Source organism: Arvicanthis niloticus, chromosome 15 (genome assembly GCF_011762505.2).
Source record: "Arvicanthis niloticus isolate mArvNil1 chromosome 15, mArvNil1.pat.X, whole genome shotgun sequence".
Lineage (NCBI taxonomy): Eukaryota > Metazoa > Chordata > Mammalia > Rodentia > Muridae > Arvicanthis > Arvicanthis niloticus.
This window is the reverse complement of record NC_047672.1, coordinates 26582409-26609858: the sequence shown is the minus strand read 5'-3', so window position 1 is coordinate 26609858 and position 27450 is coordinate 26582409. Positions and strand designations below refer to the sequence as shown.

Sequence of the window (27450 nt, the reverse complement as noted above, 5' to 3'; positions counted from 1 at the left end):
TGCTGGGTTGAAGGAATGGCTCAGGAGTTAGAAGTGTATATATTTCTTGCAGAAGACCCAGGTTCAGTTCCCAGCACCCACCTGGCAACTCATAGCCATCTGTATGTCCAGTTCTATGGGGTCAGATGCTCTCTTGTCCTCTGATAGGCACTGGGCTTGCAAGTGGTGTGCATAAATACACAAAGACAAAATACTTATATACTTAATATAAATAAATCTTTTTAAAGTAACAGACATATTGATCAATACAACAAATGAGAAAATCTATTATGATATTGACAATTTTTCTCTTGTGACTAACCAACAGACATCTAAATTAGACTTAAAATCTACTAAACAGAAAGAAATTCAGTCCTGGTACTGTAAACATAGCCAACTACCTGTGGCTAGAGAGATCGTGAACCCCAGAGGGAAACCTACTTCTACAATGTTCCCAAACCAGGATAATTTCTAAATGCATTCTAAATATTTATCCTTATATCCACAGTTGAGTTTAGTCTTTACTCTTCATCACAGAAACTTCTTTTTGCAACAGATGGAGACCATTATAAAAAACTTACAACTATTCAAATCGTAGAAGATAACTGATCGGGGAATGCTCAACCCCAGTTGATATTTCTACAACACAGCCCCAAGGCTAAGGGAAGATCATTGAAGGGACAGAGGGACTGTAAGAGCCAGAATACCCTCTGTTGGGAGATGTAATGCCTTCTGCACCCATAAAATAACAACCATATAGTCACCTAAACAAGACCCATGCAAGAAAGCAATAACTGACATTCCAGCATTGATGAGGGAACTCTCACAAGGCCCTATACATAAATGAAGACCTACAGGCAATTAGTAGATGCTGAGAAACAGCATTAGACTTCTCAAAGGATGAGCCTCTTGATAAGTTATGTCACCCTAAGTAGTCAGCTCTAAACACACATATATAAGTAGATAGACTCAGCAGGTTTTACTCATTATATATGTGAATGTATGTATATGCATATACATATGTATATGCATATATTTATGAATATTTATATATAAATATATTTATATACTTATGTGTATTTATATATACATATATGTATATATGTGTATGCAAATACATGCATATATGTATATCTATGCATATATACATATATATATAAATATAAAAAACAAAGAAAGAAGATATTATGAATTTCAGAAAGTAGAAGGAGATATAGAAGGAGTTATATCAGGGGAGAAAGAAATGAAATTGATACAGATATAATACCCACATATGAAATACCCAATAGAATAAAAAAATTTATGGTAGTAATTATTTCTCTGTGATCAGTTGAAAAGTATTCCATAATGGCTATGCCCTTTGATTATTATGATGTATAACTTTTTGTTCATGTAACTTTTTTATTCTTCTCTCATACAATAAGTTCTGACCACAGACTCTGCTCCCTCTATGTTCCTAGTAGAAAGAAATGGGTTCCAAGAGCAAGCAAAGAGTCTGGGATAGATACTCCAACTTTAACTGTTGGGAGTCCCACAACCAACCACAGCATATATACAAAGGACTTTATGTAGACCCATGCAGACACTGTGATTGCTGTTTCTGTCTCTGTGGGTCCCTAAAAGCTTTGCTTAGCTGATTATGTGTGCAAGGTTCTCCTGATGTCCTTGACACCTCTGGCTCCATTATATAATTTTATGTCATCACACCAACCCTATATTTATGTGGGTTGGCTTATAAATTTTCTTTTTGAGTTTTTCATAGTTTTTATTTTACGCATGTATTTAAAGTATGTGTGAGTGCTTGTAATGTTGCTACTTAATTTAAAAAAAATCTGCATCTACTAAAAATTATTCTATTTTTTAAAAAGCAGGCAACAAAATCTAAATAAAACTTTTAAAAGGGCAATACAAGATGGCAAGACTTTACAAGCCAGCAAAGGAAGTAGATAATAAATAAAATAGATGTTATAATACATAAACCACTCCCCTGCCCAGTAGGCTGCCCATGCTCCAGTGGACACACATGCTCATACTGACAGCACTAAGTGGATTCCCTGAAGTTTAAGATGAGTACCTGAATTTGGGAGATAAAAATGGCGGTGAGGTATGAAGGAGTTGTAGAGGTTTGGATCTGATCAAAACACATAATATGCTTCTGTGATTTGTTAAGCTATGAAAAACAAGGCAAAATTATATCTTTATTTCTTACCAAACCACAAAAAATCAATTAAGAATGCAGGTGGATTTTTAGAATGTAACACAGGATTGGAACTTCGTTTTATACAAAATTCCTTTAAACATCCCAAAGACATCAACTCCAGGAAGATACCAGTAACTTGAGATATTTTTAAATCATGAACATCTGTTATCAGGATGAAACTCAAAGGACTTTTAAGAATGTAACCCACAAGCTGAAGAAAATTTATAACAGAGAGAAGAATACAATGCATTTATAACACACAAAAACATGTTTACAGAACCCTTAAGAAACAGATAACCCAAAGGGATAACAGATGGGCCAATAACAAAATGAACCACTTCATAGATGAACATAAATACAAGTAGCCTTCAAATGCATGAAAAGATGCCCCACCAATGTGTAAATTCAGAACACAAATATATGTTCCACCACAAGACACAATGTCACATTACCATCGGACTGGCAATTTTTTTTTAAATTCATTTCAAGAATCATCTGGGTGGAACAATGGATCACTATAGTTGAGCATCCAAGTTGAATGACCTCTCCCTTTATCTGGACAGCTGAAGGTGTGCACAATCTACCACCCAACTAAGCCATTGCCACTGAAAGGCTTACATATTAGAGGAATTCTCACCCCAGGATGGAGTTGAGGAAGAAAAACTTTGAATATCATTTTTCTGAAGACAACATGGAGGTTGCACATAACAACTCACAGCAGCTGTGGTTACCTATACAAGATCTGCACAAGATTCAGCCGGGAATCATACCATCACTGATAGGGGAAGGGGTCCAAAATTCCCACCCTTAGCAAAGGAGCTGCTGTCAGTTGATGGCTGCTGGGGCAGGGAGTCACTCTACTTTGAGAACATGACTGCTGTTATGTTGTCCATACCTCACAGGATGGCCACACACCCGTATACCTACGGCCAGCACTCAGTATAATTAAGTAATTATATTAATAACAATATGAAGAAAGTTAAGAGAGAAAGAGTAGACAGCACTAGGAAGAGCTGGCAGGAGGTACTAGTGAGTGGATATGTTCAAAACACATTGTAAAAATGCATTCAAAATGGGTAAAACTGTACACACATCCACATGTATGTACAATCACACATAAATTCACATGTGGAGTATGCATGTATGTAGTAAAATAAGGAAATGAGAACACGGCTGACACAGAAGCAAATGCAATTACTTCTGAAAGATAGGGAGATTAGCATAGTCAGAAAACAGACAACCTGAAAAAACTCTCAACTTACATATGTTTTATGTTTTATAATTTTGATTAGAAAATGGTTCACAATGCTTCCTTTAGTTATCATTTGAAGTGATAAGCTATATGTTTCTATTAGAAAATGATCAAACCTAATAGCACAGTCCTAGAATCCTAGTTACGCAGGAGCTAAGGCAGGGGGATTGTACTTCCATGCTTAACCTGGGCTATAGAGTCAGCTTGGCCTTTACTCAAGACCAACCTGGGTAAAGCAAGAAGCAATAAAAGAGGAAGAGGAATACAGCTTAGCGGTGGGCTACCTGCCTAGAATGCATAATGACCCTGTGTTTATTCACAGTATCACAAGTACAAAAAAAGAAAAGGATATTGAGCAAAGATCTGATGAGATGGTCCAACAGGTAGAGACGCCTAAGGTCTAACCTGACATCTTGAGCTCAGCCCCTGGAACCCACATAGTAGAGGAAAAGAACCGACTCCTGCCTCCACTTAAACACATGCATGCACACACACATACACACACACACACACAGAGAGAGAGAGAGAGAGAGAGAGAGAGAGAGAGAGAGAGAGAGAGAGAGAATAACAAATGTAAAATTGAAAACACAAAACAAAACCCCAAAGATTGAGTTAGCAAGGAATAGATTTTGACATTCTGAAGAGTTTTGTACCCGATCATAGGGTGTGTTTTTGAAGGTACTATAAAGTACAGTCAATGCCAAGTCTGACCCACAGACATGATGTTTGTGACTGTGACCATTACATTTTCCACATTGGTCACTGACATTCTTGTTTGCTATTTACTGTGGCAAGAGAAAAGTGACCACAGACTTAAGACCCTCGACTGATGAGTGTTCAGGACTGTGTGTGTGTGGCCCACTTAGATGCTGCTGGGGAATCAAATAGCTTATTGGTGTTTTTTTAAAAGTGAGACGTGATGCTTTTTTATAGTGCATCATTCTTTGGAAAATTCTCAGTTCAGGTCCCAGGTCCATTTTTTAAAATAGGCCAATTCATTCTTTCTTTTAAAATTTTGTTGTTGTTTACTTCTTTATATATTCTGGATATTAATTCTGTCAGATATATATATATATATCATTCTGTACCAAGACAGACACTCAATGGAAAACGTCCTTTGTATGCTCACACAATTGCGGCTGTAAGAACAGCATTCTGAGAGGCTTGGGAAATCAACATGCTAAGAGCACAAAGGACCCAAGAGCTTCGAGCTGGAGACGCTGCCGGGGCAGGAGGAGGTGACTCCAGGAGCAATGGAGATGATGAAGTGCGAGGCCCTAAATGGAGAGGAAACTCAGAGGACAAGGCCATCAATCACTGCCAAGCTTATCTCCTGACAGGGAGTGGGACTCCAGCTTCCAGATGTTGCATTAAAACGTAATGTTCCCCCTGAGACTCACATGGCAGGCTTCCCCGAAGCTTCGGTTTCACTCAGCTAACTAATTATGAGAAAATGTGACATCGGTATTTCACTTTTTCTACGGGGACAAATCATTCCCAGCAGGAGGGAGAAGTTGTTATTTCTTTTTGTTTAGTTTTCTTTTGTCATTAAAAAGAAATTACTTACACAGCAGTAAATAAACTCTTGTTAGAGGGGAGGAACTTTTCTCCCTTCTCAATAATTCTGTCAATTTTACTTTAATGCTGACAACCATTTCTTTGTTTTCCCAATAATATGGTAAAGTTAAAAAGAGGATAGCTTGGATATTGAATCTAGGACTAAATTAACTCGACCATTTAGTAGCTATGTAATGTCAAGGCATTTATTTAAGGACTTATTCCCCAAGCTATAACGCTATGAAGATGCATGCCCTGTAGGCTGTTACCTATTAACAATGAACCGGAGTAATGCAGTTACAGTGTGTCAGCACAGTTCTGAGTAAGTACTCAAGACACTTTATCTTCTGTTCTCAAAACCTGAACACTCTGTTGTGAGCATAACAATAATGTATGTGCCATCTACGTCGGGTGTTGGTAGTCTTACGTGACCACTCATCCAATCCTGAACCCATTCTTTACTTAGAGACTCAAGTCAAATTATGTATTAAACCCCTTGTTCTTTCTTGGGTCTGGTACAAAAATAAAAGGTTTCCAGTGAAATGCTATTGTTCATAGGTAAAGTTAAAAGAGGAACATTTCTCCCTGGTCACCACCATCTTTTAACTTTTGTTAGTTTTGTCTGTCTAGTTGGTTGGTTGGTGTATGGTTTGTTTGTTCCTTTGTTTAGACAAGAAGACTCATTACATTTTCTGTACTGGCCCCCAACCTGTGACTTTCCTGCCTCTGCCTCCTGAGTGGCTGGGGTTGTGTGCAAATACCAACATCACAACCTCTGTGCTACGTGGCGCAAACATCAGCCAGCCTACACATCCTGCAACACTGCCTGGATGGAAGAACGTAAGAACATGTTATCTGGTGGATGGAAGAACGTAAGAACATGTTATCTGGTGGATGGAAGAACGTAAGAACATGTTATCTGGTGGATGGAAGAACGTAAGAACATGTTATCTGGTGGATGGAAGAACGTAAGAACATGTTATCTGGTGGATGGAAGAACGTAAGAACATGTTATCTGGTGGATGGAAGAACGTAAGAACATGTTATCTGGTGGATGGAAGAACGTAAGAACATGTTATCTGGGTGCCTGTAAAAAACTGGAAGCCCATTTCTACAGATGATTCCCCATTTCAGTTCACAACTATCCAGGAGACACACAGAACAGAGCAGAGGAGCCCACCGCACAAACAGGCAGACTAAGAAGGAAGGGGCAGGGCTGCTTGCTCAAACGTGTTGAGGAGCAACTGTACGGATGGGAAATGGCAGGGCTATGGGGCTTTTCTGAGCTAGATTTCTGCAAGAATGAATTTTTGTTTCAGAAATAGCCAAAGGCAGCAGCTGTTACTGAAGGAAACAGGATTGCTGGTGGAGAGAGAACAAAAGAGAAAACTGAGAGGCACGGAGTTTTATATTCTGGTTTCACAACCCATTTGCCAATGTGCCTCAGTTTTTTTAGAATAAACCGGAGACATTTGATTCACCTCTCTTCCAGAGGTGTCACGATGTCACTGAAACATGAAAATGTCATACAAGGGTGACAATGACACTGACGATGTTTTATGATGGCCGCAGCAAATACTGATTCCTAACATATATAAATGTAAGGCAACACATTGTGTGCCAGGTAGAAAGTCATAGCAGTAAAGAAACATGTACAAACACTTCCCTAATGATGCACAGACTAGTCGATGATGAACAGTTAGGCAGTGTGGGTAAATCAGCACGCGTGTTTAAATTTTAGAAGTTACAGGAAACAAAGAAGCAGAAATATAGAGCTCATTTTTGAATTCACCAAAATATAATATTCATCTGGTTTGCAAAGCAGTTCCTTAACTAATCACATATAATAGTTGTTAAAATACTCTTAATTCCAAGAGTGGCTTATTTGGGCAGGGATCACCTTTTAAGGCTTCAAAGGACCCTGACATTTGCCTAGAGATTGCTTCTGACCCCGTAAGAAGTCCTAGTGGACTGCAGAACTTGAATATAGAATCTCCTTCTCCTTCCTTGTGAATAAAGGATTTAGTCTTATGCTTAGAAAGATAAAAGAAGCCACAGGTTATTACAGATAAAATTAGTTCAAAATAAAGGCAAACACACATTTCTAATTTATCATTTGGGCATGGAAGCTGAAGGACTTATAAATATACAATCAAACCCCTATTCATACCAGCAACAATCAGCAAAATAGCATGCAATAATGGTTTACCATTAGGTGGTTGATTACCTAATTCTGACTTAATGGGCCTTGAACATAATTTTCCCTACAATTCTACAGAGAATATGATACAACCTCATTCCAATATTAGGACAGATTTCATAATGTAGCAGCAGGAGAGACAGCCTAAAACTCTTGCTCCATTTTCTTAATTCACTCACTTAATAAGTACATTTTTAATGCTTGTTTTTTGTTGGACACTGTATCAAAGAAATTGGCACTCTGAGAAGCCCACTAAGGAAAGCATCAGAGTAGTGTGTTAAGCTTAGGAAAATATATGGCATAGTAAGTGGATCAGAGACCTTTCAGGGAAGATGAGGAAGGGTGAGCAGAAACCATCCCATGACAAAAAGCAAGAGTCATTTCCTTCTGGGGACAGCAAGAATGAAAGCAAGATATGCAAAAACCAGCAAGTGATCCAGAAATCAGATACAGAGTCATATGCCTGGAGTGCAGGCTATTGACAGGAGAATGGGAAAAGATGTCAGATAAAGCAGTTAGCACCAGAGGAAGATGAAGAGTCCATCCTTAAAGCCTGTAGGGCTTGCTCTAAAATACAGTAGCAAAAGACCAACCACAAGTTTTGGTCCTGTTGTAAAGTGGCCATCCTATGTGTGAAAAGTGCTACATACATACAGTGAACTGGAAAGGGTTAATCTACAGGTGTGGATTATGTATAATGGGACAATCTCAAAAGTCCAAGAAAGATACCAACAAGTCCGAAGCTTAAGCTGACTGTGGATGTTTGGCCCGATGACCCTGTGACCGACACCAAACAAACAATTTTGAGAGACTCTGGAATAAGTGAACGAAAATTAGAAATGACATAATCAGATGCTTTGTCCTTTGAGTGACACAGCTGTCTCTTAAAATAAGAATAATCCACGGCACTGAGTAAACAGCTCACTTGTCGATCAGGTCCCTTTCGGATTTAAAGCACTCTGCTAACACAGAGATGTGACCTCACCAAGTCCAGTCTGGACGGGATTTGGGTGATCTCTCCTGTAACACCTCCTCATTTTAAACACAAAAATCTGACTCGCAGAAAACAATGCTCACCTCAAAAGTTATGTGGCACTTGTGATGGCAGACAGAAACCTGGCAGAAGATATTAAAATTCATAATGCTTCTCCACCAAAATGGTTACAACACGAGATGAAAATAACACAAGATACGAAATGCAGCTCTGTGTTTCTTAAACTGTTTGACATTTCACACTAAAATGATACAGGGTTCACATCTTCGAGGCACTTTCTTAACTATTATCTACTAGGAAACTGAGCTATAGGAACCAGGGACAACTTTTGAGTGCAGAATTTAGAATAGAAATGACATGTTCTTACCATGATCTTCTGACGAGACTGGTGACCTATAAAAATAATACAAACATGATAAATATATTATATATTGTAATGATAACAAATAAGTACACACAATTTTATAGAAATTGTATAGTCAAAATTCAGAAGAGCACTTGCTGTTCTTGCAGAGGACCCAGGTTTAGTTCCCAGCATCTAATTGGTGGCTCACTGACGTCCTCAAATCCAGTTCCAAAGGATCTGACACCTTCTATGGCCTACATGGCTACCAGTCACACACATGATACATATATACACATACAAGCAAAACACTCAGGTACATAAAATCAAAATTAATAAACCTTAAGAAAAAGTCAGTTAAGGAGAAACTCAGTAGAGTAGGTATAACTAATGTCCTTGTTAAAAGACATATTCTAATCAACAACACTTCCATATTATCTAGATTGGTTGAGTATTATGGGTTACTAAATGTCAGCCCCTTAAGCATGCTGCCCCAGGGCTGCAACAAATTAGTTAAGTCTGAACTTATTGTGGAAGAATGAGAATTCATTGAACTATGCTATCGAGTGAAACTTAATGCTCAAGGCCTAACACCTAGAACAAATGCCAGGAACAAAAATGTGTGCTTAATTTATTACACGAATGGCCATACTCAGTCATTTAAAAAAATGTAACAGAAGTAAAAGAAAATGAATGCATAATTATCATTATTTTCCTGTTTTTGAAATTCCTCATGGATATGTAATGTTGGCATGAGCTTAAGCTTTCGTGTGGTGGCCTAGTGTCTCCAAACTGATTAAAATCAGGATAAGACCAAAAACCACTGAGGCCTCGCAAATTTAATAAATCAATAACTTTCCTGTAAGCTTAGCTCTAATTATCATAGACAGCTATCAAATGAAATATCATGTCAACCATAAAATATTTCTCCTCAGTTGACACTTATGGTGGTGTGAATAAAAGAGGGGGGCAAGGGTATATCCAAAGATGTACTAGTTGTTGGAGTAATGTCCAAACACTTGGGGATGCGTGATCCCATTGCCCTTGATCCTACTGATGAGTAATATCATAATAATGGTATTATGTGAGTACATACAATTGTTTGCACACGTAGAAAATCTAAACATTCACTAGTGCAAACTACTAACCCATTTCAGCCTCGTGAGCCATTTCAAGTAGAATTTGGTACATCGAACAGAGAGTCTCCAGACTTGGTGGAAAAAATTAGTGTCCAAGAGGCAAATAAACCAGAATAATGACGAGCAGGAATTGACACGTCACTAAGCCATCATTATCCGAGAAACATTTGGCTTCCCCTGTTGAAATCGATTTCTGTGTCACTAAAAGTTCTCAGATTTTATATTGTCCTCATGCTGGTCTTTGTAGGTTATTTCCCCTAGCAATGTGGAAACACATCTTAGTTAGAAAAAGCAGGTCCTTGCTTTACATTTGTTGAATTGAATGCATTTCAGTACCAATTCTGGTAATTCAGAATCAGATACAATTAAAGGCTCTTCGAAAGTGATCATATCACCTTCAAATGGCCTTAAGGAGAAGTGTCTGCTTCTGAGCTCTCTAGGAGAAAGGCGGCCTTGGAATGAGCACACTTAAACACAAAAGATACCCAAGCCATCCAGCAAAAGGGATACCTGTATCTGTTTTATCAAGAGAAAAACTTGAGCAGGGAATGTGTGGAACCAAAGGTAAAATGGAATTAGAAGTTGATTCCAAAGAAGAACGTAGCCTGGAAAGAACATGTGCTGACGCTGATGAAGGTGCCTGGGCCATGAGAGATGCGTCCTCAACAAGAGAACATCTTCACTTCTGGTTTATTTTTATGTAAAGCAAACAAACACACATTTACAACTAATCTCTGATAGAGAATGAGAACAATGGGAAACCCATGTCCATAGCCTCCTGCATGTCTCCAGGTGGGAGCCCTTGAGGCACACTCTTTGCTGCCTTTCTGCAAAGCATTTAATACTAAATCTGAAATAGTCCAGATGGCTTCATTAAAGTCCCAAGGGGATACATTCTGAAGTAGGTCCAGGCATCGAGGACGAACTATCAGAGCATTTTGCAAAGTTTAGTTATGTTGCTTTTCGGTGGCTGAATGTCTCCCCCACTCCAGGACTTGTGGAATTTGAAGACATATGGAGCATTTCAACCCTCACTCAGAATGTCACCTTTCACTGCAAAATGTCGCTAGGTTATACTATTGAGACATGTACATCATCCACTTAGGCTGGGGGCGGGCATACGAAGTTTCACAGAACTCGGCTCAGGAGAGAAGAAATGTCCTGCAATGAGCAAGAGAAGCAGTTGTTTTTAAAATAGAGGTTGACTATCAGGAAGAGATTATCTTCCTGACAGCCAAGCCCCGCAGCTGAGGCACACAGGAAAGCTCCCTCCTTACTACCCCCACCATCCTGAGAGACTTGGGCCAGAACTTGTTTAATTTCCTTCCATGTACACAGTCTTAGAGGTAGGTGCTGTCTTCAAACGATGAACTATTTACTAACACTTACTAACTCAACCAGGTAGAGATCTCCTCTATATTTTCCTGGTTACCAGACTTCATTATGATCTATGCAATATATAAATTTCTGCTATGCTTTATGACTTTGTTGGTGATACTGACATTATTTCATTCAAATCCAGGAAATTGAAAAAAAAAAAAAGACAACAGCGAAAACCAAATAAGAATCCAAAGACTGCTCTCAAGATTTCTTAGTCTTTTATTAAACTAAATTGTTATCATTCATGCTGGAATCTTTCCATTCATTGGATTTAATATATGCAGCAAGGTCCCAAATGTTTGTCCCACATGAAGTGATGGAGAAACAAAGGACAATATCAGAAGAGTCAAAATCTAATGAAGAATTTTAAAAAATCTACTTAGAACTTAATATAGAAAAACCTCCAATGCTTAAAACACAGTGAGATGTATAAGAAAAATGTGTATTAAGTAAAAGGGTAATAGCACAGAGAGATCAGTCATGTCCCCAAAGAATAAAACAAACTCTAAAGGTCAAAACCATTTGGCCCCAGCCTTAGGGAATTAATAAGAGCTCATTAAGTAAGTGAGAGAAAAATTCTAGACAGAAGCAATGGGTACATAAAACAGCCAGAACTGAAATTTCATAGACGTCATAGACGTTATCAGAGACATAAATAACTCACTACTGCTGTCACCCATGACTGGGGGAGTTGGGGCCATTCCATATGGAGCCTATAAATCTACTTTCACGTGTCTGGAATTTACTTTCTAAAATAAATAAATAAAAAGAAAAGTTTGAAAGCCACATTTTCAGGTTTCTATTTTTGAATGATCTAAAGAGAACACAGAGAGAGGATAAGCTCAGGGGTTACTGTAAAACTCCCCTGTCAAGAAGCAAGAATTAAAATGTCTGTTTTTCAATTCTTCTTGAAATCCATGAAAAGTAACAGGGAGCATGGAAACCAATAAAAACATCTTTTAGTAATGTAGCTGTTTATAAGAGAAACTGCCATCAATGAAAAAGAGTCATCAAATATAGTAAAAGCTGGACTATGCTCAGGAGAACTGTCCTGACATTAATGGGACACAGTGACAGCATACTCCACAAATCCAGGCAGAAAGTCCCAATCTTAGAAGTCCTGATCTTGAGATGTTAGACCAGATTCCAGAAGAGAGTGCAGAATAAAAAGGGTCTGAAAACAAGCAACCCAAAGTCAGCCTTCCTGCAGGTATCCACCCCAAACCAGTTCTGAAAAGTACTTACCCAGTAAAAGTATCACAAATAATCAAAAAAGCTACTGTGGATCCACAAAAAGACAAACCAAACAAGAAATGTCAGCGGAACATACCAAAGAGATGAGGGCATGAAGAAGTTAAGAATGGTTACTCAATTTGCATGACATTCAAAAATGGAAAAAGTGAGAACAGAGTGGTGAGTTGGGAGAGAAACAGAGCCTTTAAGATGTCCAGAAAGGAATGAAGCGACACAAAATACACGGAGCTGGAGAGAGCACAGGCTTGCCCAGCCTTTAGCTAGTGGATTAGAGTAGCATGGGCTTGCCCAGCCTTTAGCTAATGCATTAGAGAGAAAGAGCCAGAAGTCTATTTGTTGCTGTAGAAAAGAAAAAAGTAATATGAGAGGTAAATAAATTAAAATGTCAAAACATAAAACACTTTTAATGTGTTCTACATTTTAGGGCTATTTTTATTTTACTTTACATTTCAATTAGTGCAGACTGAAGGAATTTGGATTCTTTTTTAATGAGTTTGTTTATTCTTCTTTCATGTATTACATCCCAGGCCCAGTTTCCCTTACCTCGTCACCTCTCAGTTCCTCCTCCACTTCCCCTCTCCCCTAGATCCATCCCTCCTCTGTTTCTCTTCATAAAAGAGCAGATCTCTCAGGAATCTCAACCAAACATGGAATAACAAGTTACAATAATCTAGGTATGTTTGGGTTCTTAAAGCAATTTTTTTAAGTAAATATGTGCTGAATGCAGTTTTTGGAAATATCTCTAGATGTCATAAGGACTGAGTTTATTTGCTAGAATACAGGGGTTTCTGTAGAAAAGTCTGTCTATACACAACTGATAGAAGAAAGTGGAGAAGACACAACACATAGTCATGGCTATATGAGATGAGCTAATAATTCAATACAATACCAAAGACATTCTTTACATATATTGTAAACACTATCCTAAAATTAATATAGAGTCACAAAGGACCTCAGGAAAGTAAGGCAATCTTGAACAAAACGAACAAAGCTGGAGGCATCGCACTACCTGACTTTAAAATGCACTACTCTCTCCTAGACATGGCTGCATAAGCCAAACCGGAACGATAGCTATGCCAATAGACAGGCTAGCATGAAAAGGGGAAATTTTCATGCAGTCTCACCCCAAAACAAATACATGCAGCTAAGGACTGCTTAGCAAAGGAATATTAGCCTCTCCCATAGCCCTGTAATTGGTTATCTAACACTAAGTGATCAGTCCTGAAACTGTATACACACAAATAACAAAAAATGAGCTCGGCGGATTATATTTATATAATTGCTCAAGCTCACATACACACATACACACACATACATACACACATATACACACATACATACACACATATATACATACAATAATAACAATTACAAAATATAAAAATAGAAGCTATCAGTTTGACATGGAGGGAGGTAACCTGCATGGTGCTAGAGGAAAGAAAGAGAAAGGGTTAAGTCATGTAATTCTACCTTAATTAAAATGTATAAAAATAAATTTAGAAAGACAAAGTACATTACAAAGATACAGTAAGCAAAATAACATGCAATCTCTATATAGACAGATGCACAGACCCAGAAATAGAACACAATAAGAATAAAGATAATAAGTGAAGACACATAGATCACTCCACTCATCTGCTACAAAGGCTCTAGGAACAGCCAGTGGAAAAAGGACAGCCTTTAGCAAGTGACCAGAATAATTTTTTCTGGATAGAGATTTCTAGACACGTTGGGAAAGGTCCAGAGAAACACCCACTGTTTTGGGTAGAAGATCATGCCATTAACTAGTATAGTCTTTTTTTTTTTAATGTTTACCTTATATTTAAACTAATATAGACATAAGGGTTTCAAAACAAAAGATGTTTGAATTCTTAAAGCAATTTTTCAAAACAAGCAAATCTGTGTTGAAGGTTGTAGGTAGTATCTCTAGACTTCTGATAGACTGCGTTTATTCTCTGAAATAGAGGTTTTCCACAGAAGCGTGTGGATATATGCAATTGTCTAACTATATGCTTTTGCAATGTTTCATTGTACTAGATTATTTATATGAATAGGATTCTGAGGGAATCAGACCCAAAACATACACCACCCATTGGCTACTGTATTGGACTGTGCTGTATCTAGAATCTGTCTCTCCTAAAGCACAAGATCAAAGACCATTCTTAAACTGCCGCCATCCACAAATTTCTATTCAAAACCTCCTATCATTCATGTAGGTCAGTCACAAGGCCTAAGGACACTGAAAACTACATGTCCAATTTCCTATGAGCAAAGCGACAAGATATGATAGCAAAAAGAGGTTAAATCATGAAGGCTTATTTCTTAAAGTGCTAATTCTTATTCCACTTCACTGCCTTCCTACAGTGACCTCAGAGCTAAAGTAATAGATACCATGGTCATTCTAGTCTTTATAACCTTGCAGGTTTTGGAGATATGCAGTTGTGGTAGGTCCCATTGGTTGCTCTAAACTTTTAAGATTTATAAATTCATATATTTTAAATGTTACAGTCTCTTCGATCTATTTTAAAGCCTCAAAACAATGTTTCCCTTTTTTCACAGTTCATAGCTTTCACTTAAAAGCATCCATAATTTCTCTTCTTTGTCCTTCCTCGGGATATGCGCACCATCCCCCCCCTTCCAGAAACTGGTTGTCAACACAAGAGAGACTGGATGAATACAAGGAGCCTACCCCACACTTTTTGAAAAGAATTATCTACAAAATGATGCCTGTCTCCCTTCTCAGCATCCACAACATATGCACTTAATATTTATAAACAATCACACGCTGGGAGACCATCAGAATGATGGAGCCACCACATTGAGAAAAGCTTGAAATGAACATTCAAGATGGGTATGAAAGCCACGTCTGAGATGCAGAGTGGAAATTATATTCCAAAAATACTCAGAAATGCGATATTTTCTAAGACAATAGACTGTATACGGGAGAAGAGAACTCCTAGATAGTTACACCAGGCTCACAGGCTTGCCCAGTATGACAAAATGATAACAGAAAACAAAGCAGCATCTGTAGGTGAGCTGGATCCCGCTTTGCCTCTACACACTGCTCAGCACACTTCATGAATAGTCTTAGCAGTAAGATACATGGGAGGGATTAGAGCAGAGTGAACAGCATGCATGCCCATGCATCAAAAGCTATTGCGTGCATGAATTTTATTAATATCCCTTTCTTGTGCTTGCCTGTAGCTAACATAGCACTTCCTATAAGACTGGGGTGATTACACAGCCTATTCAGCACACTCCCTTAATCCCAGAACTCCAGAGGCAGAGGCAAGTGGGTCCTGTGAGTGGAGGACAGCCTGGTCTATGAGTTCCAGGATAGCCAGGGCTACACAAAGAAACCCTGTCTCAAAAAAAAAAAAAAAAAAAAAAAAAAAACCAATCTATTAGAAGCTTCTTATCTTACTTATCAACTCTCCATGTTTTTGCCCAACCTACTTTTCCTTTCTTCCTTTCTTCCTTTCTTCCTTTCTTCCTTCCTTCCCTCTCTCCCTCCCTCCCTCCCTCCCTCCCTCCCTCCCTCCCTCCCTCCCTCCCTCCCTCCCTCCTTTCTTTTCCTGACCAGTCCTGAAAGCTTCCTAGGCTTCCCTCATTACTTCTCACTCTTTGGTAAAATACAATCTTTTTGCAATGAAGGCCACCACAAAGGTACACTCTGTTGCTATGAATTTTCAGAAATATCTGGGCCTGGACACTCAGTGCTATTCTTAAGAGTATTCTGCTTGGCTATGTGACACCTAAGATGTCTCAAATGGAAAACAATTCCTCATGGGACACTCCTTGCAGGCACATATTCAGAGTCCTTTTTACTACTAAAGAAACAAAGAAACAAAGTCATCTTTGTGTTCCCGCTGTTGCTGTTCCACTGTCAAAGGGTGCTGCTGCAGACTTAGCGGTTTCCAGAGCCTGCTGATGGTCAAATATCTCCATTCATGTAAAACAAAAACAAAAACAAAAAACAAAAACAAACAAACAAACAAAAAAACAAACAAACAAACAAAAAAACAAACCATAGGTGTGCTTGCATTTTGAAAGTGGACTACAGATTCGTATTTCTAGGCAAGGGCTTTTCTCACTTGGGCTTCTACCAAAGGTCTGTGTTGTCCATCCCTAGAGGATACTATTCCATGAAGTCACACTGAGGACTTGCTGAGAAACAGTGAGCTAGTAGGTCCAAGGTACAACTTTGTAACGTTACTCTGGCCCCAGAGCATCTCCAATTAAAGACAGGAGGACCACAAGTCCTTTGCAGCGAGAAGCTCCATCAACTACACAAACCCCTTTGTTTGCTTTGTTCCTTCTCTATGTGCTCATTTCTCCAAGACAATGAACAAAGCACAGACATAAGTAAAAGAGCTCAGACTAGAAAGAGAGAGAGCAAGGATGAAAGCTACAGCAGCCACACAAAGTAGCATTGAGAGGAGAGAGACAAACACACTCTATTCAAGTCCCCTTCAGGGACAGCCAGAGGGCCTCAAAGGTAACATTCACTCTTGACACAGGGAAAGGGCAGAGAGTGGAGGAGGAACACAGAGATGAGCATTGTCAGGGAGGTGAAAGCCCCCAAACGCACATCACAAACATGGGTGAGCTCTTCATTTGAGGTGAATATCTATCTCAATTACCACTCTACCTTCAAGATTCTCTACGCAAATACAGCCACAGACGGCCCGTGTGCAAGCTGTGTTTGAAATATACTGTCAGGTTTTAAAATAGATTTTTTGCATTGACGTCTATTAATCTTTTTTAAAAAGCAATTTCATCATTAGTTTCTACAAATTGCTTTTCCTGCCGAAAACTCTCCATAATCAGTTTCTGGCGGCTCCTAAATACCCTTTGGATTGAAATGTTACTGCCGCCACCTACCGTTCTTTTCCAGGAATGTAAACAAAATGAGAAAGCAGTTTCTTCAAAGTGAAAAGGACCAGGGGCCTTCAGCATCAGAGTAATAGATAAAAGAGGCAGAGTCGGGTTTACCTACATATTCAGTATGGAGACCCCATCATCATGCTGCATGTGAGCATTCTAAATCTGTGAGGAATCAGTCTGCAAAAGCATTTGTCAGTGTGTGTCTTAAAAAAAGAAAAATAGAACAGAAAAGATACAACCAAAGGAGACACACACAGGGAAGAAGGGATGTAGCCTTCAGAAACCAGACTCATGGCTTTAGCAGCACTTGGGAAGCCCTGACTAACAGCTCAATCTGCATTTGGCAATACGTGGTTTATGCTGTTTTTAAAACGTTATTACATTTATTCGTGTTGATGACGGATACTACACACAAGCAGAAGAACCACAGTAATGACAACAGGCCAGAAAAGTGCCCACAAGCTCTCTCTGAGAAGAACTGGGGTGTTTGCACAGCACTGTTAAGAACTTAGACCGGTGCATCAATGAGAGATGCTTAGAACACTTCCTGACATTTACTAAGAACTTGATGTGGGAATGAGCTAACCATTCATTGAGAGAAGGACAGGAAGGCCCGGCTGGGTGCCTCTGTACGCATGGCATTAAGGGATAACTCCAACATTCTCTTCTGTTGCCTGAACATCCTGTCACTACATCCAGTAACGTGACAGAAATCCTGCCGTGTGGGGGCTCCTCAGGATGCAGCTCTGAGAAGAATGAACTGACTGCTTCAGTGTTGGGTTTTACTCCCTTTTAGAAAGGGAGAAATGATGTTTTGGGCCCCAGTAAAAAGCGTGCCCAGTCTTCTGATGGCCCCAGCATGTTCTAAAGGGCTATTAATAATCTTAACTAAAGAACTCACCCCGCTAGCACAGAGGCAGTATCAGTTGGTGGCACTAGCATCCCTTGTATGGATGGTCACTTGTTTTAGCTTTGGACACCATCCCCCTATTGCACTTATCAAACTGATGAGAGCCAAAGCCATCCTGTAACTGGGTTAAAGAGGGCTGACTGTATAAAATCCCATAGCACAGAGCTCCTGGTACTGGCATAGGGCTGTTCCCAGGGGAGACAAGACAGGCTGTGCACAAGGTCTCCACTTTTAACACACTCTTGGAAATTTTTAAAAGTTGGCCTAACAGCATTCCAGTTTCTGCATGCAGATAGAGACGGAGTTACCATGGTATACTTTTAAATGATACTGAAGCAGCTTCATCGCAAAAAACGCTCTAACATTTCTCCAGCTTCTCATAACGCCTGGAGGCAAACCGTTGTGGAAGGCAAAGCTATCCTCTCTGCTCTGGTTTTATTTTATTTTTTTAATTTTTTAGAGAATTTTATTTTAGGTTCATGGGTGGTTTGCCTGCACGCATGTCTGTGCGTCACGTACATGCAGTGCCCACGGAGGCCATGAGACTCTGGGTTCCCTAGGACAAGACTTACAGAAGGCTCTGAGCTACCATGTGGGAGATGGAAGTGGAATCCAGGCCTCTAGAAAGGCAGCTTAGGCTCTTAACCACTGAGCCACCTTCCCTCTGCTTTGTTTTTGAAGAATATTCATATGAGACCCTTACAGTCCCTGTCCACTGTTCCCAGCCTACTTGGTAAGCCAAGAAGTGGCGAGCTTTTCCACACATAAGGGCTCTACACTTAGATCTACTTATGAGTGTCTAAGAGCCTGTATATGCAGACTCTAGAAACTAAGATTCCTATGTATCCAGTCATCTCCTTCTTTATTCAAAGAACACTTCAACGTCTTCAAGGACTAAGTAATTAGGAAAACCCCAAATACCCAGGAAAGTAGTACGGAAAACATCTCACGGTGTAGGTTGTTTGACACAACCATTTCTGGCTACCCCCTACTTACCACGAAGCTCATCACAGAGGCTTCTAACTCCCAATACCCACTATCAGGACTGCTTATCTTTGAACTTGTGAAATATCCACGTCTCATCTAAGGGAAATGAATACATTTTTATTATTTCACTACATACTTTCCCTAGATCAAATAGTTTTGTATTGAAGCTTGCAACATAAAAATGGATTGCAAGCTAGACAAATGCACTCAGCATTTTACCTATTATTCTGTTGCAGTGTGATCAGGTTTAGGTTCACCACAGCAACACATCAGATACCTGAAATCTTCTTGCTTCAGCCTCCTGAGTAGCAGCCTTTGTGTAGGCCTGCACCACCAGGCCAAGCATGCCTTTCCTCTAATGTCCAGCATTCATTCATTCATTCATTCAGCCCTCAAGCTTCATTATATGCTGTTATTACAGATACAGCACAATGGGTTGCAGGGACAAAATTAGCAATTCACAATTTGGCCAATGAGAGAACACAGGTGACTTAAAGAAGCCTCCAGTTGCTTTTTTTGCATTCTGACCACTGTTGCCCAGGTATGAGTAGGAAAGGCTGCCAACTTTTCCAAAAAAAGAACCACTTAACAGTGGTGATGTTTCCAGTGCTGTAATTTTTGGCAAAATTTGGAACTAATAAAACTGGAAAAGCAGAATTTCCAGGCAGCATTTTCAATACAATGTGTGTTTTAATGTTGGCACACATTTCTTCTAACCTCTTTTCCCATTTGCAATGCCAGTCAAAACAAGACCCTCTTACCGAGACCCTATAATGGCTATTCTCCTAGGTGGATATGACTCAATTTTCTCAATTTGTCCAATTTTTTTGAGAAGTGGTCATAAAAAGAAAGTGATAATATCTTATTAGATGCTTTTTACACATATAGGGACAGGCTATCTCGTGTGTAAGGTAAGCACTTGAGGAGAGAAAGGAGATAAGCAAGACCAAAGGGAGATGAGCCTTTCCTGAACTTTTTCCAGCTGGGGTGATTATCCAAGGTGATCAGACTTAGGCCAGTCAAAGGTGAGCAGGCAGGGGACCCAACTATCTCCCTAAAACACATGTCAGGGACGATCTCTGTTCTGACGACACTGACTCCATCTCACAGCCCAGCAAAGCCCACACCCCACTAAGAAGATTAATTTTTTCCTTCTTATCTGACTGTGATGCTCAAAGGATAAATCACAGTTCAAATCCTCACCCAATCATTCATCCCCCTCTGGGAACCTGGAGCTTTGACAAGAAGCACAATCCCTAGTTTTCCTAGGCTTGGGTCTTAACCTAATGTTTCCAGAGAAACTGAGGAAAGAGAGTAGATGAGAAGCAGAGGGGCAAAAAGCTAGTTCTCTTACATTCAGCCAAGAACATGTGATTTGTTTTTTAGAAATGGGAGGATTTGGGGTTGCAGTCTTGGTATCATAACTCTGAGTTGTAAACTATATGAAAAGGGCCAATTTTTTTATTTAAAGTACGATGATGAGTTTTGGCTGTCTCTAAATGGTCTCGTAGTTACAGATTTATTTAAACATATCTAAAGTGATTTTAATTATCACTGAGTGTTCCCTGAGGGACATTTCCAGTTACACACAGAAAAAAGTTGGTATTTACCAGCTTTTGTGAAATGGTGCAGTAAACTATGCCTAAGAATCAATTTTAGAAAAATACTCATACTTTCCATATGAGAAAAAAATTAAAACGGAGTATGAGGGAAGGAGCAAATTCTGATTTCTAGTTTTCTCTTTGCATTATCCATTGTGATATGTATCAGAGTGAATTACAACCAACGATTTCTATAAGATTCCCCCCACTAAATATAAGCCTTTTAAGGGTAAGGTGTTTCTTATTTAGGCTTGTATCTCCAGTGCCTTTTATGGGTACCAAAGGTGACCAATACTAGTTGGCTCAGGAGCTGGGTGTGTTTCCTCGAAGTAAAGTGGAATCATAAATCAGACTTCACACACGGTAGTTCAAGCTTGTTAACAGTCTGTCTGCAAGTGAACTATTCTGCCAATCACGAAGATCCATCAGGCTGTGTCAGCTGACAAGATAACAGATAAAAGCCTAGACACAGACAGCTCCATGGTTTTATAATGAACTCAGTTTCACTTCTCATTAGTGTCAGGAAACGGCCTGTCCAGGGGCTGCACAGTACAGCCTTAGCCTCAGATCTTAGGCTAGGGACAAGATAGTCCCTTTTTACTTGGGTAATATTCCTTCACCTTGGACCTTTCAGGTTCAGGACTCGGGGATAATAATATATTATTATAATAAACATAATATAATAAATGAATGCATGTCTTTCCATCAATTTAGGAGAGTCTCATAAACCAAAAATCTGAAACCTGAAGATTACTGTTACTTGGAAACTAAGTCCACTTCTGGGTCCTGTGCCTGCCAATTCCCAGTGGAATCAAATGTTAGTCTTCCACGTTTTCAGAGTGTTCATAGCATGCTGGAGTAATCATTTCTTTTCCTGTCTCGCAGATGCAATAATGAGCATTCCAAAAAGATTGATAAAATGTAATTGCCTAAATACAAGATATAGGCCTAAATAAGAACTGCATCTTTTAAAGTCTTCCATCTAAACAAAATACAGTTTCACTCAGAGCAATCATGGAACAATTAATGATAAGGGCAAAAGCTTGAAACAAGATCTAATACAGTTATACCAGCTTGCTATGTAGCTAAGGATGATCTTGTACTTGCGATGTTCCTACCAGCAGCCCTGGGTGCAAACACATGATGAGGTGTTGTTATCAGACTCGACACTTGGTACATGCTATGCAAGGAGTCTACTTACTGGGCTACAGCTCCGCCCACATGCTAGTTTAAATATATGTTCTCAGACATACAAACTAATTTGTTAAATCTTAAGGCAAACTCATTATGATCCTAACAGGAAAATGTGTCAGGAACCGCTTGCCAGTTTCTTTCAAAATAAATTCTTCAAGACTGTCCTGTACTCTGTTCTCAGGTTTTGAAGACGGTGTGCATGCAGTCCATCCATCTCTGGAATCAGAGATCTTACTGGCAGGCCTGTGTGTGCATGGGCATGCACATACCTAGCCCCAAATGCTCACAATGCTAAATGGAAACACTATAAACTCAATAAGATACAGCAGAGACAAAAACACAGTTCTCCCTGTCCATGGCTTCCCTCTCCATTCTTGAACAAGGATGGAGACTGATGCATCTAAGAAACTCAGTGCTCAAAACAATGAGAAAATAGCAGGAAGATCCAGGGGGGTCTTTGGCCAGTGAAAAGCCTAGGGGTGAGCTTAGTGCTGTGGAGGAAGAACGAGTTGAGGCAAACTGTGAACTAGTCATCTTTCACCCATCCCCTGGTGTGTGTGTGTGTGTGTGTGTGTGTGTGTGTGTGTGTGTGCGTGTGTGTAAGGATTCTTTCCAGAATATTGACCCTCTTATTTATGTTCTCAAGGAAACAACTTTTTTTCTTTCAATGTAATTATTAATCATTTATTTCATTATCTTCACTGTTTGGCTCCCTTCCTATGCCTTTATTCTTATTTATTTATTTATTTATTTATGTCTTTATTCTTTTTAATTAATTAATTAATTTAACATCTCGACCAAAGTTTCCCCTCCCTCTGTTTTCTTCCCCATCCACTCCTCCTGTTTTTCTTCAGAAAAAGGGGAAGCCTTGTATAGATATCAACCAGTCCTGGCTTATCAAGTTGCAACAAGTACGTCTTTATTCTTTACTGATGTTCTCCTGTCAAATAAAATACTTGGCATATTTGCATACAATAACTTTTATTGATAAATGATTTAGAGTCACAAATCACTCTGTGAATGTTTTTAACATGTCAAATTCTGATTTCTGATAGATAATATTTGTCGGCTTCAACGCTTTTGATTTGTTCTTCAGAAATCAGTTACTTAATATCCTCAAGATGATGAAATTAAACCTGGGTTTTTTTCACATTGATTGAGGCTTTAAGACTGGTCTAGCAGACACCAGTCTCATTGCAATAATTCCTCATGTTCCTTTTATGTATTTATTCCTAAATATTTCTACTGTGAAAATACTTTGCAACATTAAGAAGTTTTGAAAATACATGTATGCACACACACACACACACACACACAGAGAGAGAGAGAGAGAGAGAGAGAGAGAGAGAGAGAGAGAGAGAGAGAGAGAGATTTATCAAGATGCTGTAACTGGAGAGGAAAGGTTTAGGCTAATACTTCCAGATCACAGTGCATCATTAAGGGATGTCAAGATAGGAACTCAAGCAAGGGCTTGAAAAAAAAACCACGAAGGAATGTTACTCTCTCACTTCCTACTGACTTGTTCTCTGGTTTATGCTCAGCCAGCTTTCAGCCCACACTCATCTGCCCAGGAATGGTACCTCCTTCATCAATTAATGAAAAAGACACTGCAATGAGTGCTCCATGTCCGGAGATCCATGGATTCAATCAAGCAATGATAAAAAAAATTTCAGTAAAATATTATTTGTAGTGAACATGTCTGGCTCCTCTTAGTCTTCCCTTAATAACACAGTACTGCCAGTACTTATGGAGTATTTATCTCATATTAGGTAGCAAGTGGATTATTTGTAAACACTGAACCATTTTACATAAAGCACTTTGGTATCTGCTGTTAAACAGAGAAACACAATGAAACTAAGAGCTCATTCTGGCATAGGCTGTTCTAGGAGTGCTACGTGTATGTGCAATTCTTGGGAAGAATGTCAACTATTTCAGAAACAACTTTCCATATGTTACGATGTGAATATGAGTATGCTCTCTGGAGGACATTAACTACTGAAGCCTAGATTGAAATAATAGTCCACTCTCTGGAAACCAAAGACACACTGAAACACTCAGCTGGTCTGTGCAGGCTTAATATTTATTTCTGCAGATAATTAAAAGTCTAATTTTCCAATAAGCCTACCCACAGATAGATGGCCACTTATTTAGCCATTCACGGATGGCTGAGTCACTCCTGTTCACAAGCCCTAATTCTGTACAAAAAGGAAATGGAAAAACACTCTGAATTGTAAGCAATCAAAAAGCCACCCGGAACCAACAGCACAGTTTAATTAAAAAGAGAAAACCCATAGCAATTCAGTTTTTCCTTTCTCCTCCTCACATAAAAAAAAATAAGAGGTCATACGGGGAAGTAATTAAAATGAAGTCTCCTTTTGCCCTCAGGGTGTCGGAGTAGAACCTTTGCCAATGAAATAATTAGCTTGAGATTTCTCATTTTTCTCCCTTTGTCTTGGGGAAATTGCTTCCAGCCTTTCTTAAGAAACAATGCAGTGTCTTGCCTCTTCATTTAACTGTGGGCTCCTAAGAAGCTAAGTAATCTTGTTATTCTGTAAAAAGGTAAGACTGAACATTTTAAAGTCAGCATCACTATTTGATTAGAACCCTGTACTCAACTGCAAGAAAAAATAAATAAATAAAAGATCAATTTCGTAAATGACAATGTTCTTCTATAACTTCTGAAATGGGATGATTGTCCTGAGTTAAAACTAGATACTAATAAGTTTAACTGTGACCGCAGATTGTACTCTACAATGTGTTCTTATAGCAAAATATGGGCAGATGACTCACATGGCACAAATTACCAACTGTTCTGCAAAATTCCAAACAGCACACTGCTTTCCAACCATGATCACACCTGAAGAAAAAGGATGCCTCTGATTCTCACCTACACACAGGAGTTATATTTGTTTATCAATCCATACCACATCTACACATAAATAACATCTGCCTTGTCCCAGTTTCCTTATGTCATCTTAAAGAAGGAAGCAATAACTGTAGCTCATAATTCTACGTTACAGTCCATCATTGTGGGGAATTCAGGGTGGAGGGACCTGGAAGTAGCTGTCATATCTCATTTACACTCAAGAACAGAGAGAGATGAATTAATGCATGCAAGCTGACTGCTCAGCTAACTTTCTCTTCTTTCTTAAAATCTGAGACTCAAAACTCAGGAAATAGTACTACCTACCATTAGAGTGGCTCTTCCCACATAAATTAACACAATAAAGAGAATTCCTCACAGGCAGGCCAATGGATCTAGACAATCCCACACAGACTATTCTCAGGTGATTCTAAATTATGTCACAATAACAAAGAAAACTACCACACCACCGTAGGAAAAAAAAAAGTAACTATTGGACAATATTACATAAAGCACATACCTACATTCAGAAATTGAGACAAAGCAACAAATCCCAGTGGTCACACAATAAAAGTCTGTGTGTCCTTTCCTAACTATTCAAAACCCTGATGTATGTCTTCAGGACGGAGTTCATAGGGGGATCTGACACACTCTGGTCTCCAGGAACAAAAGTACTAGTGAAGTTAAAAGTGTTTACAGACTCAGGCGCACAGTCTCAAGGTCGCTCACATTGGAGAAAAATAGAAGATGGAGATCCACCAGGAAGAAACCTAAGCCAGGTAAATGTCAAGAGTGACACAGAGACATGAGACAGTTTGAGTACCACTGAAAGCAGCTCTTACTTCAGCCCCCTCTCCCCCAGCAATCACAACAACACAAAGGAAAACAGCAAGACCCAGCTTAGTAGCATCTGGGCCCTCTGTCTGACATGCACTGTGTTCTCAGCAATAGGACTTACCTTTCACCTCTGGGGAAGAACCAAGAGCAGTAACAATAGCCTAGCCTATGGTGTTCTGGAAATCTCTTGGACAGCCTTGACCAACAACTCAAAAGAGGGATTCTCATGCCTGCTATCGTGGTTTTTGTTAGACAGTCTATGGCTCTTATACAAGTAATGTTATTCAGACTGAACGGGTTACACACCACCAACACCAATACCAACAACAACAATTAATGAAAAGAGATTGTGAATATGAAAGAAAGCTAGGAGGGTATAAGGGAGAGTATGGAGGGAGGAAAGGTGAGGTGATTTGATGTAACTATATTACAATCTCAAAACAATAACTATAAAACTGCAGGAGACTCACTGTAGCACTCTGGAGTGGCTGAAGTCTTTCAGATCTGAGTCCTCATAGTAGGGTGTGATCATCCCACTGTCACTCAGCATCCGTTTCCTCAGGGCAGGGTTCCACCAGTCAGACAGCCTGGGGCAAAAATGGCACCAGAAAGTAACTGTATATCTTACTCTGCTTTTCTCTCATAATGATCTTGTCTTAAACGTGAGAAGTAAAATCCATTTTTACTAGACACATACTTCGTATTCATCATTTCTCAACAGCCCTGAAAGTAACTTGTATGACTCTGTCCTTTTTTATATTGATGAGACATTTTGATTTGAAGATTAAGCCGCTTTATTACACGTGACATGAGTAAAGAATTAAAGGAGGCAGGCACAGAAATATAATTTAGAAAACAAGAAAGCCCAACCTTGTTCTTAGCATTTTTGTTTCCTGAAGGCACTACAGCTGAGAAATAAGAAATCAAGGGTGGATTTTCAGGCCACTGTGTTTGGATTTAAGTGACAAAACTCTAACCAAAAAGGAAGTTGTCCCTTTGGGTGACAACTTGGCATAGAAAAAGGAAAAAGCCCAAAGCTACCTTAACAGATAGCTCCATCCTCATCAGATAGATATATGAGTCTTTATTATGTGGGGTGGACTATAGACACCAGCATCTGCCTCTTCTTTAGTAGGGCATGGCATCAGCCTGGACTTTCTCTGAAGAGTACACTTGAGTGCTATGAGTACCTGTACATGCTTTTGAGGGCAACCTATATTTCAGCCATCGCTCCCACACACCAGGGAGCTGCTATCTATTCCTATTACACAAAGACAGAGACATTTGTCTTTTTAGTTTTGCACTATTGGCTCTCACATCTTTACACAAGTATCTGGTGCATAACAACTCATAAGTATTTTTGAATTGTTAAAAGTTTTTTTAAATAACTTAGACATGGTATAAGGTCCTGATTTATTTTGTAAACTCAGTACAGACTGGACATTGTGATTTTACTACGAATATAACTGTAGTGTCATTTGATTTCGAAACTTCTGTAAGGTATGTGGGAATGCTTGAATGTTTTTGTTTGTTTGGTTGGTTTTGGTTTTGTTGTAAAATTCTCTAATTTTCAATTTTGACTCAGTTTCAAACATTCTTTTTAAAAAGATTTATCTTATTTTTTTATTGATAGATACAGTGTGTATTTATGTGTGGTTATGTATACATGTGAGTCTAAGTGCCCACAGAATCCAGAAGAGGACATCAGTCTTCCTGAAGCTGGAATATAGTGGTATAGACATCCAATGAGAGGGATGAGAACTGAACTCAGGTCCTCTGCAAGAAAAGTACATGTTCTTTTAATGCTGAGCCATCTGTCCAATCACTCAAATAGAGTTTTAGTACAATAATCTGTGCAGTTTTTTTTTTTTTT

General features: G+C 39.1%; 1 protein-coding gene across 4 annotated transcripts in view; it reads right to left on the bottom strand.

Annotated features, from left to right (window-relative positions):
• Positions 1-27450, bottom strand: part of Dgki (diacylglycerol kinase iota) — a 423756-nt gene that overhangs the window by 44531 nt on the left and 351775 nt on the right. For all 4 annotated transcript variants that reach the window (XM_034519548.2, XM_034519550.2, XM_076913542.1 and 1 more), the window contains 2 exons: positions 26048-26164; positions 8550-8575 (listed from right to left, as the gene is read on the bottom strand). In XM_034519548.2, coding sequence (XP_034375439.1) covers positions 8550-8575; positions 26048-26164 — 143 coding nt within the window. The remainder of the gene's footprint in view (positions 1-8549; positions 8576-26047; positions 26165-27450) is intronic.